The 15388-nt window shown below is 26.3% G+C and overlaps 1 protein-coding gene across 1 annotated transcript in view; it reads left to right on the forward strand.

Moving 5' to 3' along the window:
• The window catches only part of LOC136091571 (fibrillin-2-like), a 111429-nt gene that overhangs the window by 77377 nt on the left and 18664 nt on the right, over nt 1-15388 (forward strand). Inside the window, exons 9-12 of the mRNA XM_065819262.1 lie at nt 6885-7052; nt 7136-7306; nt 9434-9543; nt 13842-13906. Of these exons, the coding sequence (XP_065675334.1) occupies nt 6885-7052; nt 7136-7306; nt 9434-9543; nt 13842-13906 (514 nt within the window). The remainder of the gene's footprint in view (nt 1-6884; nt 7053-7135; nt 7307-9433; nt 9544-13841; nt 13907-15388) is intronic.

The following is a 15388-nucleotide window of genomic DNA, read 5'->3' on the forward strand; positions in this document are numbered from 1 at the left end:
CCTTCTTCTTCAATTACGAAAACATCTTGGAAACATTTATTGAGTAGATTAGCTATCTCTCTAGGTTCTTGAGTTAGATCACCATTAGTTGTTTTTAATGCTCTGATTGATTCTTTGATTAGTTGTTGGCTGTTCAGGTATTTATACAGAAGCTTCGGGTTTGTTTTGGAACTTTTAACTAAAACATTTTCATATGCAAGACAAGCTATTTTAATTTATTTTTTCACAAACTTGCAAGTCAGTTTGTACTCTTTCGACGGAGTAAGATCTCTCCATTTACAAGCACAATTCAGGTATCTAAGATTTTTGCTTTTTTTTAAATAGAGTTTTAAGATCATTTTTGATCAATGGAGCAATTTGCTTTTTTATTCGAGATACGTCAAGCACTGGAATGAATTGATTACATGATACATTTGAAAAGTGAATTAGATTGTCATACATTTCCTGAACAAATAAAGTTTCAAACATCATTACCCAATCAATATTTGTAATAAAGTCAGAAATTTTATTGGAGTTAGCCTTTTTGTAATTAAATATAAAGTAACTGTGCGAGAAGTTATTAACCATACTTTTAATAATAAAATTAAAAAAGATGACCAAATTACCTTTATTTATGTTACCAAGGACAGATCTTGGGTCAATAGCGCAGATGCTTCCCGACTGAGTTGTGAAGATTAGATCAAGAGTGTTAGTGGCAGAATTATTTGACATTTGTAATGTTGGAACATTTACATGTTGATACAGATAGGTTCTGGTAAGAGTTTCACTAAAGTAATGCTTGATACCATTTTCATTTTTAATGTTTGTAATGTATCCATTTGACCATGCAATTGACGTGAAATTTAAGTCTCCTGTAATAAGTAAGTCTTTGTATCCTTTTATATTAATATAGTCTTTAGTCTTTTTAAAAACCAAATCCAAGTCGCTTATGTCAACAAAATTGTTGGGTCTGTAGATACAACCAACTAAACATTTATTGTTTTCAAGGTACACTGTAGCCCAGATTTGTTCAATTTTACTTAAGTTAAAAACAGCATCGTAACAGCATATATATATATATATATATATATATATATATATATATTCATATATATATATATATATATATATATATATATATATATATATATATATATATATATTTATATATATATATATATATATATATATATATATATAAATATATATATATATATATATATATATATATATATATATATATATATATATATATATATATATATATTATGTATATATATATATATATATATATATATATATATATATATATATATATATATATATATATATATTAGGGCTGCAGAAACTAACAATTAATTATTCGATGAATCGCAAATTTATTTAATCGATTAAAATTTCTTTAATCAGTAATATTTCGATTAATTTTTGCCGGTTTTCCGTTACTTATTTTTTTTTTTTTTGCCGTACATATATATATATATATATTCACAAGTTTCGTAGTTTATAATAGTAATATTTACAAGTTTCCTTAGTCAAAATATATAAACGAGATTATAATTATAATTAAAATAGTACAGACAGGACTTCAAGAAGATCGTACTGATCTTATCACGAAGCCCTTACAAGTGAATAATATATATTATGTTCAATATAGGTAATATATTATATATTAAGTACACCTAGTTGTATTAAAACTACTCGAATATTAAAGTTAACTTTAATATTCTTCAATTAGAATAAACTCAAGATTACTTGTTTCTCTTATATTATATTTATTAACGTTTTTTATAAAGAAATTATTTGTGAAGTGGTATGGTACTTGGCCTAATTTAAATTTTAGCATGAACAATATATTTTGATATCTGTTAATTTGATAAATGTTAAGTATAAAAATTTATAAAAAAAATATATCGTTTTCATATTAATCATTCGCAAAGAAGTTATTTTCAGTTTTAAAAGTTTTAAAAACGTCTAAACGCAACTTTTCAAAATCAATTGTTTCAAAGTCATTAGCCATGACGAAAAAGAGTATTAAATTTAGAAATTTTCAATAGAATTCGATAAATATAAAATTAATTTTGAAAGCGCGTATCTTGAAAATCTTGACTAAAAATTTTGTCATATTTTAAAATACTTACTGACCTGGGAACATTATCTTACATTTCTATATCCGTTTCTAAAGTAAACAAAGTTTGTTTTGCAAATATGGCTGCGGCAACTAATGAAAGCAACGTTTCTGTCAAACATTTAACTGGAAAGTTAAGCATTTTGTTTTCAAGTTGAATGCTGATGGTAAAGTAGACGAAGGTGACAAAGTATACTGCGTTCACTGCAATAAACAGTTTGCTTTCCGTGGCTCAAACACATCGCTGACTTATCACCTTCGGCACAAGCATCCTCTGAAATATCAACAGGTTGTCGACAGTGAACGTAAGATGACCCCTCAGATAAAATCAATCACCAATTTATTTACGTGTCAGTCAAACAAGCCTGTCAGTGAAAAGGTCTCAGCCGACCTGAAGGTGGCAATAGCTCATTGGATTGCCTGTTATGGACGTCCAACAGCAATTGTAGAAGATGCTGGACTAGAGGCGGTGCTTCGTATTGCCCTTCAAAACCAGACTTATACTTTGCCCAGTCGCCGTACAATCGACACTGTCATTGGAAAGATGTACAATGAGAAGTTGAATGAGAACAAGAAAGCTCTAAAATGCATTCATAGTATTGCTCTAACTACTGACTTTTGGACCTCCACCAACAATGAATCGTACTGTGGGATAACAGATCATTGGATTGATTCTGAGTGGAAACTGACGTTGCTTTAGCTTGCATAAATGTTGAAGAAAGGCACACTGCTGATAATGTTGCCAGTTTCTATGAAGAGTTTTCCGCAACGTGGAACATTGCTAAAAAAATTAGCTCTATCGTAACGGACAGTGCACGAAATATGGTTGCTGCTATAAGACGGACGGATTACAGCCATATACCGTGTATTGCACACTGTCTTCAACTGAGCATACTAGCAGGTTTGAAAGCAGCTGATTCATCTCCTATTCTGGCTAAATGTTGGCACCTAGTTGGACATTTTAAGCGCAGTTCAAGGAATACATCAGAGCTAAAGGCTAGCCAACCCAGTACCTCTAACGGGTCTGACGATGTGAAGTTTCACAAATTGCAGCAGGATGTAGCTACGCGGTGGAGCAGTACCTACCTAATGTTAGCCAGATTGCTGGAAGTGAAAGATGCCATTAAGCAGTATCATATTGACCATCCCGAGAATTACACTGGAGATAAACAAAGGGAGTTGGACTGGGAGAAAATGTCAAAATTTGTCTCGGTATTGGGTCCACTTGCAGATGCTACTGAGTATATTGGTAGTGAACAGTATGCTACATGTTCGGCTGTACTTCCGTTAGAACCTTTTTTGCGCAGACTTCTGCGGGCTAATGATGACGATGCAGGGTATATAGCACGTTTCAAATCTGCAACACTAAATGACTTCTCAGGTCGCATTAAAAACATTGATGCATTGCCAACGTTGCAAATGGCTGTGGCATTAGATCCACGTTACAAGAAACTCGGCTGTCTCTCAAGAGAGAAACGTGAAGCAGTTTGGACAATACTTTCTAATGCATTTCGGGTGTACTGTAACCAAAGACAGAGAGCTGAACGTGAAACTACTACCAGCACTGGCGAGGCATCAGAACCTGTGCGTAAGAAACTGAAACTTACTCTGTTGGTCAGCGATTCAGAATCGCAATCCTCATCAGATGAATCACAAACAGTACATGGCTCACTGGCTGAGCTTACACGATATCAAGAAGAAGGTGTATATCCAGAAACTGAGAATCCCCTCATGAGGTGGCAACTGAACAGGCATCGTTACCCTAACCTGAGCAGTTTTATGGAGACAATTCTGTGTGTACCTGCCACTTCTGTTCCTTGTGAAAGACTGTTTAGTTCGTCAGGGTACATTTTCAACAAACTGCGATCTTGTGTACTTCCAGAAAACGTTAACGTCCTCGTTTGTTTACGTGACTGGCTGAAGTGAAGCCTACTTGCACTTGTCAATTAAACTGAATACAGTATAGCAGGCATTAAGTGTCTTGTTTGTTAACGTTTGTGAATACTGTAGTTAGTTAACGTTTACCGATAACAACTTCACCTCACCAGTAGTGAAAAGCAGGTTATTCTGTCGACTTCAGAATTAATCGAAATTAATCAGTTAAAATTTTAGACGATTAATCGAACAAAAAAAAATTATTCAGTACCAGCCCTAATATATATATATATACATATATATATATATATATATATATATATATATATATAGATATATATACATATATATATATATATATATATATATATACATATATATATATATATATATATATATATATATATATATATATATATATATATATATATATATGACTATATATGTATGACTATATATATATATATATGACTATATATGTATGACTATATATATATATATATGACTATATATGTATGACTATATATATATATATATATATATATATATATATATATATATATATATATATATATATATATATATATATATATATATATATATATATATATATATATATATATATATATATATATTTATATATATATATATATAAATATATATATATATATATATATATATAAATTTTATATATATATATATATATATATATATATATATATATATATATATATATATATATATATATATAATATATATATATATATATATATATATATATATATATATATATATACTATGTATGCCAAATTCATTGAAAAAGTAGTATTTAAATTTGAAAAATGCGAAAATGTTTTATTATTTAAATGTCTTTGCAAATCATTTTTTGTCAAGTTTTATACATTCTTTAATTATTGAAGTCGTTGTTTTCTCAATTCCTAACTAGTTAGGTTAATTGTCAAACAAGACTTTATTCATAGGTTCTACTGAGATTTGTGTCATTCTCAGTGGTAAAATTTTGGTATCATCTTTCTAGACTTAAAGGTACAAGATGAATTTAAAAATAGTGCTAAATATATAAATATTTAGGACTACTATATATAAAAAGAAGAAAATAGGTTTACTTAAGAAGAATTTCAGATTTTTTGAAAATTATTATTAAAAAATACACTTCTTTCATTTTTAGTTATAAAAGGTTTTTTTTCTACAATAAGCATTAAATAATAATTTTTTAAATAAAATGACTATTATTTAGAGAATTTTTATATATTTTTGCTTTTTTTGAGACCCGACATGACATACTTTTGAAATAATATATTTTATTCAATATTTGGGACCCGGTAAGTTTTCAAGGATCTTGTGCTCCCTCTAAATCCAATAAATTTAAAAAAAAATTTAACCAAGTTGTTTGTGAGAATTAATAGAAAGTTTTAAGAGCATAAAAAGATCTTTTTTAGAATGTAAAGGGCAGCTGGGACATCATAACCAGGGTGCAACCCCCTTCCCTACTTTGCAACGCCACTGGCTATGTTGTCAAATAGTAAAATTTATAAATCACTTAAGGACTGGTATTTAAAATAAATTAGCTTACCTTGGAAAAATAATGTAGATTTTAAACGAAAAATTTTAAATGTTATATTTATAATTAAAAACATATACTATATAAAAAAATGTCTGCAATTAGTTTATAAGTGTATAAATATAAAAATAGTATCTTGGTTTAATTCAATATAACATATATATATATATTTATATATATATGTATATATATATATATATATATATATATATATATATATATATATATATATATATATATATATATAAATATATATATATATAAATATATATATATATATAGTATTTTATTGTAATTATTTATTTATTCACAATAAATATTAAATTCCTTATCTATATATATACACATATATATATATATATATATATATATATATATATATATATATATATATATATATATATATATATATATATATATATATATATATGTATATATATATATATGTATATATATATATATATATATATATATATATATATATATATATATATATATATATATATATATATATATATATATATTAGGGTGTTATATATTTTATCAATTTTTGAAGTTAAACTCGCGAATCAATTTATAAATTGACTATTTATATGAAAATAAGTTTGAACAAAAAAAAGTATGTTTGTACAATTTTTAGGGTCCCCGCCAGTTCGATTTTGGGCAAAAATGTTGGGTGTTTTAAACGCCTGGCGGGGACCTTAAAATTTATCCTATAAAATTTTTTATTCTTTTAAATAATATATGTTGGATAAGATATTAATTACATAAAAGGAGCATGTTGAAAAAATTAAGATACGCCTCCGAGTTATTAATATTTACAAAAACCTATTTTATAACTCGGTGGCGTATTTTAAACTCTGAGGCGTATTTTATAACTCGGAGGCTTATCTTAATTTTTTCAACATGCTCCTTTTATGTAATTAATATCCAATCCAACATATATTATTTAAAAGAATATAAAATTTTATAGAATAAATTTTAAGGTCCCCGCCAGGCGTTTAAAACGCCCAACATTTTTGCCCAAAATCGAACTGGCGGCGACCCTAAAAATTGTACAAACATACTTTTTTTTGTTCAAACTTATTTTCATATAAATGGTCAATTTATAAATCGATTCGCGAGTTTAATTTCAAAAATTGATAAAATATGAAACACCCTAATATATATATATATATACAGATAAGGAATTTAATATTTATTGTGAATAAATAAATAGTTACAATAAAATACTAATAATATTTTAGTATTTTATAAAAATGACACAAATAATTGTAATTAATTACTTTATGAGTAAAAACTTAAATTCTTTTTAAATTTAAGTCGATGGGAACTGGAGCAGTTGGATAACCAATAAATCATGCTCAAACTTCTGTAAAACTTGTTTCATGAGAAGAGAAAGGCATTGCAACAATCCTATTCCAACTGATGGTGGGCAAGATTGCTTTGGCATCAATGTTCAATACATTGAAAGTGATGCTATATGCAAAGGTACATTTTTTGTTTTAAGTTGAATAATATTTTACATTAGGTAAAATAATTTTTAAGAAAAATGACACCACTTTACTTTTTAGTGGATGGTGGGTGGACGGAATGGTCATCATGGTCATTATGCAATCAGCCGTGTCAAGGTGGTGTAAAAACAAGGTATCGTAATTGCTCTAACCCAATACCAAAGTATGGCGGCCTAAAATGCAATGGAAATGATACAAATCAGTACACTTGTGATTTAGAGAAATGCAAAAGTATATACAGTTATTTGATTACGCAATTTTAAATACTACTTTTTTTAACATTTATATATTTATAACTTTGAATTATAATTATTATAAAGACCATTAATTATTTTTACTTTTTAAGTGTTTAAAAATGTTTCAGAGATGTTTACTTATTCTAAATTAAAAAGTTAAAGCATTTTTCATAGCTAGAAATGTATATAAACTTTATAATAAATTAAAATGCGGATTGGTATTAGTTAACATAGACGCAGTTGATAACTGCTATCTTACATCTTTGCAACTACATATCGTCGTTGGCCGGGTAATATCTCACTTGTGTAAAAAGCAAAATTTTACAGGAGACTGAAAAAACTATATATTTCAATGAAATGAGGTTTTAAAAGTAAGAGTAAAAAACAAATAACTAACAAATTATATTATAATTTGTTAGTTATTTGTTTTTTACTCTTACTTTTAAAACCTCATTTCATTGAAATATATAGGTTTTTGAGTCTCCTGTAAAATTTTGATTTTTACACAAGTGAGATATTACCTGGCCAACGACGATATATTGTTGAACATTTTGTCAAGTAAAAATAAGTAATTAGTAGGAGATGACATGTAAGACAGATCGATGTTTATTGCGGTAAAAAAAAACACCAAACAAATAAGTATATAGTGTTTATTACAAAATACCAAACAAATAAACATGCTAAGTGCGTTATCGCAAGTGAAAAAGTACAAGTCCTTATTACAAAAGTGTGTTATTGCAATAACTATATACGTCTACTCATAAACACTACATAGAAATTTTTTTAAAAAACTCAAAGTTTTATTTTGAGGTTTCATAGTTATCTCGCAAAAAATTGTTAAAAAACGTTATTTTCAGAAGCAATTTTAAAAAATAGTTATAACCTGTAATTGTCTGACAAAAAATTGTCAGACCAAGCAATATTTAGGTAAGTTTTTGTCATTTTTTGTGAAATTTTTTGAAAATTCTTTCAGGAAATATAATAGCATTAAAAACATTATGTAACAAAATACTAAAGTTATGTTTTTTTCAGCAAAATAGTTATAGGTAATTATTACTAGATTGTTTTCAAAAATATTTTTCTATCTCTCAAGTCAATCAGACTTATTCTCAGATGCAGCAAAAAGCTGAAACTTTTCATAATACAAAAATCGATCTAATGAATAATTCCACAATGATGGAAAGTCAGATCGGAACAAGAGTTTCAATTACGGAAAATTCGATTGGAACAATAGCCACAATGATGGGCTTGGTTAAAAAAATTAAGACTTCTAGAGGTTTTGACAAAAACTTAACTATAGATAAAAAATAGCTTCTATTCTGCTTGAAAAATGCTGAGCAAGCAAAAAAAGAATATGGAATTAAGGCACATAATACCATCACATATCGATCGATTCAAATTCCCATACTACCATCAGAAATCGTTTCCGAAAGGAGAAATGCCAAGAGTTACTAGTCTGTGACCATTTTAAAATAAGAACACATAAAAAGGAAACTAAAGTTTAATGAGATGGTCATAAATATGCTGTTAAGATTTTGGAAAAATGGTTTTTGAAGCAAAAAACTTAAATTTATATCAAAATTTGTTAAAGGAGATAAAAGTTTTGAAAAAAACTTCAAGTTACGCCTATAAAAAACATATGTTAGAAATATATATTACAGAACGGAATTCATAGTATATAAGGAAACATATTAAAACTTGATAAGGCAACTTAGAAAGCCTTAAACAAAAATCAATCAGAATAAACAAAATCTTTAATGGAATAAATGGTTAGCCACCTAGAGGTTTTAAAACAAGCAAGGCCTAGCAAAGCAAGCAAGCCTTACAAAGAATTATAATAATTGCTTTGCTATTCATTAAATTTTTTGAGAAACAAAAAATTAATTTGAATACTTATTTTGATAACAACAAAACCACTTTAATTTTATCTATTTTCAGACTGAAATCATTTCGATTCATCTATTACACGAAAATAAACAAAACCTATTTAAAAACATGTTCTTTGATTATTTTTTACTTTTATTTTATTAATTATGTCAAAAGTTACAAAAATAAAGCACTTTTTTAGAAAAAAACGTAAAAATTATCTAGAGAGTTTTTGAGACACTTTATTCTTTTATAGAAGTGACGATAAACTTTGGCATAGTTTTTACAGACGAAGATTATATGTTGCAGTATCTAAATCCATCTAATCTGCCGTCTCTTGAAATGAATAACAGAGTTATAAATGCAGTAAATTATTTTCACTTAATATTATTGTCTTGTACTAAACTTTTTATAAAATAAATCTCATATATAAATGTATATATATAAATAAATATATGTATATTAGAGGTGTTTAGAAAAATAAATTTAAAATTTGAAATTCAAACCGCCTAGATTTGAAGAAAATATGCTTAAACTTACTCACAAAAAATTTCATCGCCATTGAACCACTGTTTCCATGCCCTTAAAGCACATGTTTGGAAAAAAAAGGACCAAAAAATGACCAAAATGGCTAGCATAAATATTTGTAGTTAATTTTTTTTTCAGGGTTTAGAATAATATTTGTATTTTTGATTAAAAAAGTATGATATTTCTTTCTTTTCAAAAAACAGTATAATTTACTTTTTTTATCGGCTAAAAACGTTTATTACGTGGTGCAAAGTTGTTTTTATAACCGTTTTAACAATTAAATTCAAACTTTGTACTATTAACTTTGTATTTTTAACAACCTTTGTATTTTCAACAATTAAATTAAAACATTTGAATTAAAACAATTAAGTTAAAATAATTAAATTACAACAATTAAATTAAAACAATTAAATTAAAACAATTAAATTAAAACAACTAAATTAAAACAATTAAATTAAAACAATTAAATTAAAACAATTAAATTAAAACAATTAAATTAAAACAATTAAATTAAAACATATAAATTAATACAATTAAATTAAAACAATTAAATTAAAACAATTAAATTAAAACAATTAAATTAAAACAATTAAATTAAAACAATTAAATTAAAACAATTAAATTAAAACAATTAAATTAAAACAATTAAATTAAAACAATTAAATTAAAACAATTAAATTAAAACAATTTAATTAAAACAATTAAATTAAAACAATTAAATGAAAACAATTAAATTAAAACAATTAAATTGAAACAATTAAATTCAAACAATTAAATTAAAACAATTAAATTAAAGCAATTAAATTAAAACAATTAAATTAACACAATTTATTTAAAACAATTAAATTTAAACAATTAAATTAAAACAATTAAATTAAAACAATTTAAATAAAACAATTTAATTAAACCAATTAAATTAAAACAATTTAATTAAAACTTTGTATTTTCAACAATTAAATTCAAACTTTGTATTTATAATACAATTTGCAAATGTATATATTCTAAATAAGAATAGAATTACTCATTTTGTGTATGTTTAATACCATTACCAAACAAATGAATATGTTCTTAACTTATAACTACAATATTTTTATTCTTATAAGTATCAATATGAAACAAAACTTAAGGTAAAATGTGTTTAGTATATCATTTAACAATTGAAATAAAATTATATAAAATATAGCAAGTATATAAATAATGCATTAAGTATTTTTCTGCCTTTTGAAATATTTACAAATATATTCTTGGTTGTTTAGATTAATGATAATGATAAATAGTAAACTTTGCGATAAATATGTATAAAGAAAACGAAAAGTGCACGTTTAAAAACAAATATAAGTTAAGATCTAATAAAAAAAAGAAATTGTTTATTATTAAAGCAGCTAAACCTGAAGTTAGAGGTAGTTTCTAGTTTATAAGAAACTTGAACAAAATAATGCATATTATATATTTAAGATAGAGAGTGATCTAAATTTTCTCAATAAAATATAATGAACAAATATGCGTTTAGATATTTAACTTCTTGGATATTCTACAACATCTAGCATACCTGCAATCTATACTGCCTAAAACCACCAAAAAGTAAGTTTAATTACGTGCTTGCTTCGTAAAAATTTTGAAAGATGTGAAAATTTGGATTCTAACTGTGTTTTAGCTAAGGTGAAGAAACCCTGGTAAAAAGCAGGGTTTGAAGTTGTTAGTGACACCTAACTTATAAAAGATCTTATTAAACTTGACAGGCAGTATTCTAATTTAAAATAAACGAAAAAAGAGGCTCTCCTAAAGATTTAACAAATCAGAAAAACTTTGAGAATTACTTAAAAAAAGTTTTTTGGCTAAGCAAGTCAGATTTGAAAAACAATATTAAGACCGACAAAAAAAGATCTGAGAAGGATAAGCTCGAAGACTTGATGTTTTTGAAAGATCAGGAAGAAGAAAGAAAGTTTATTCTTGGGACAGAGGATAGGAAATTTAGTAGAAAGGTAAAACTTTACAACTAAAAGCATCAAGTTATATTTTTCTTATAAAAACATTTCGTTACAATTTATATTATTTTATGCTTGTGGACAGTAGAGAGTAACTGAAAGAAAAATATAACAAAGGATGTGCGCTCAACAAAATCTAATTATGAAATTAAACTCAATTTTGTTTTTAGTTTTGATTCATCTTATGATTTTGATTTTGAGTCTGGTAATTAAAATCAAAAAGAACCATGTCAATCTTACTGTACAGTAACTGCAGAAATTCCAATAGATGTGTATGCTGGGAACGTTCCCCTAATGGCTACGTTAAGTGATGTTTCGCCAAATGTATTGCAAAAAGTGACAAATGCGATTTTAACGGACGCTGGTGTTGAACTTTCAGATATATATTGCAGTAAATCAACAGCCTTTAAAAAGATGAAATTAGCAAATGAAAATTTGTGATTCTTAGCAAAAGAGGATGTAAAAAATGCAAAAGACGCTTCTCCTTATCCATGTGAAATACATTTTAATGAAAATACTTTTTATGAAAATAATGCAGGAAAAAAGTACAAGATTGACCGACTGGCTATTCTTGTGAACATTGAGGATGAGACACACCTACTCAGTGTTCCTCTTTTAACTTCTTCTTCTGGTGAGGATCATATACAAGTATTATGAACCTATTAAAGTAATATAAACTAGAAACTAAAGTATTTTATATATATAATTTGTTTGGATACAACTGCAAGCAATACCGTGATCAAAAATGGTTCAATCATAAAGAAATCCAACAATTTGAGTACATATTTTTTAAAACTAGCATGCAGGCATCACATAACAAAATTATAAATAGTGCATTTTTGGAAACAGACAACAAATGAGTTGACTACAGGACCAGAAAACTTATAGGTTCAAAAATTTAAGAGCCTATTTAAACACCCTAATTTCAGCTATACCCCAAGTGATCTGTGCAAGTTTTACTGGAAGGAGGTGAGTGGTAGTACAAGTAAAAAGGCTACTGAAAATTACTTTGAACTTTTGTAAAGCATATATAGAAAGAAAAGTGAAAGCAGGAGAAGATAAACGTGAAGGCAGAAGAAAGCTGGCTGAATTAGTTGTCACTTATCTATCACCTTCTGTTTATAAAATCAGGAAAACTGGAGCTATCCATCATGCCCGTTTTCTTGGTAAAGCAAATTACTATCTAAAAATGCAGCATTTGTTTTCTCAACTTGACTTTGTTCAAAAAAAAGATCAGTGGTCTGCTTTTATGTCTCAAAGGCGCCCAATTTAGATATTAAAGCTATCCATCAGATGCATCAATTTAGAAATTTTTGTTAGAATTTGAAAGCAGTTGTTACTGTGCTTGATTCGCTTTACAAGCACACTTGGTAGTTAGACACAACTATGATTTTAATAGCTCTATTGGATGAGGATTTGCCTCCGCATTAAAAACAAAAAATTGCAGCTGCAATTCTTTCATTAAAATGACTGAACACTTTAAAAATGAAAATAAAAAAATGAAAGACATCAGAAAGAAAAAAAATGCTAGTAAAGTTTTTGAAAACTATGCCAATAGCCTTTTGTTGTCAATGACAATTCGGAAAGTGCTGTTAGCATGATGCAGCAATATGTTCATTGTTACAACAACGAAGAGGAAAAATAGAACAGATTGATATCAGTTGACAGAGTTTGCTCTTCAGGATCTTTGGGAAAAGCTCCACCAGCCTTACCAAAAAAAGAATATCTGATAGTCTTTCCTTCTCAGCGAAGAAAAAAAACACGAACAAAAAAAAATGTAATGTTTTTTAGCTGATTTAAAATGTAAATTATACTTTTTTTTGAGAAGAAAAAAACCATACCATTTTAATAAAAATACAGATTTTAATCGAAACCCTGAAAAAATAATTTATTATAAATGTTTATGCTAGCCTTGCCCTCAAAACACTTAAAGTAACTCGTTTTTGGTGATTTTTGAGTCCTTTTTTTCCAAAGGTGTGCTTTGAGGGCAAAGAAAGAGTGGTTCAATGTATGTTTAAACTTGCTCGAAATTTTTTTCGAGTAAGTTTATACATATTTGCTTCAAATCTAGACGGTTTGGTTTTTCAAATTTTAAAATTTTTTTTCTGAACACCCCTAATATATATATTTGATTAAAATCTTATTTCTTAGATACAAAATCTTTACAACAAGCTCAATAAAACTGTATCATTTCAATTGATATTGATTTCTTCAAAGTAAGTAAAACATTTTGTTTTATTTTATGTTACAAAACTTCGAAATTACTTTTATAATTTTTTTTTTAGTTTTAAAAGAAATTCTTATTAAAAAAATAAAATTGCTATTCACTAAAATGATTTAATTTAACTTTCCTATTATAATCAGCAATCAAAAATGATATTTTGCTAAATAAAAACGATCTTTCATTTTTCACAACGTATTTACTTAAACTATATAAGCTATAAAAATGTTATTTAAGCAATAAACACAAAATAAATGCGTAACATAACTAAACTTTAATTTTAAACTTTAATACATAACTAAACTTTAATCTTTTCAATTGTTTAGAATGGGTTTTAACAAAATTTTGTTTTATATAAACTGATTTTATAGAAAAATAAAATATATGCACCAAATTTGCTCATGAAATCTGTTTCCTCCAAAATATCTTGTGTAACTTTTGTAAAAATAACATCTTTACCAATTTCAAAAATCTCACGAAACTCTTCTAAAAAATAAATATTTTAAGCAAATCAACTAGACAATATAACTCGCTTTTTTTTTAAATTATAATTGCTTTTTACTGATTTGTTAAACCATGTTATCATAAAAAAACCCTATCGTTCAATCAGAATTTTGGGTTAGTGATCAGTATAATAATGTTTTCAATATTTATTATTTAATTAAAAAAATTTAACTTTGTTTATCAAAACATCTTTTCTACAATTTATTTTAAAACACAAAATTCTTAAATATATAACAATTTTAGCAATGACTAAACTTTCATGTGGGTCAGAATAAATTCTTTTAGGTGAGCTTCCAGCATTTATAGTTTAAGGATATCCGTTAACCTATACAGCCAAATGCTTTATCAAATTACTTAATTAATCTCTAAATTTATATTCATCATCTTTACCAAAATATTTATCTAAATACTTTAATCAAAATATACATTAAACCTCTAAATCTATACTCATCATTATTACCAAAATACCTAGTCAAATGTTTTAATTATTCATAAAATATTTAAATCTATATTCACAATCTTTACAAAAATATCTAGCAAAATGCTTTAATCAAATTATTCGTTAAATCTCTAAATCTATTTTCATTATCCCTACAGTTGATAAGAAAGCTAATAATATTTATTATTAGCTATCTTTTTATTTAAACAGATGACTTTGGAAAGAACTCTAGAAGGTACTTAAAAGCGGATAATTCTTTATTGAGAGCAATGACAGACTGTTTCATCAAGTCTTCTTAAGATCTAGTGATAAAATGAGCACAATTTCAAATAAACAAATTGCTTCCACCTAAAACACAGAGTTCATACTAAATAATCTATTAGCTTCTCCCTGTTCTTTCTGCTGAAGTGGTCTGAGATTGCTCTACCATTTCTAAATTTAATAAGTATCTAATAATATAGAGACAAAAAATTGTAAACTCAACACTTTGGACAACAAGCAAGACGCAATCATTCTTTAGTCTGCAATAACCTC

The sequence above is a fragment of the Hydra vulgaris genome, chromosome 15 (assembly GCF_038396675.1).
Source record: "Hydra vulgaris chromosome 15, alternate assembly HydraT2T_AEP".
In the NCBI taxonomy this organism is placed as follows: Eukaryota; Metazoa; Cnidaria; class Hydrozoa; order Anthoathecata; family Hydridae; genus Hydra; species Hydra vulgaris.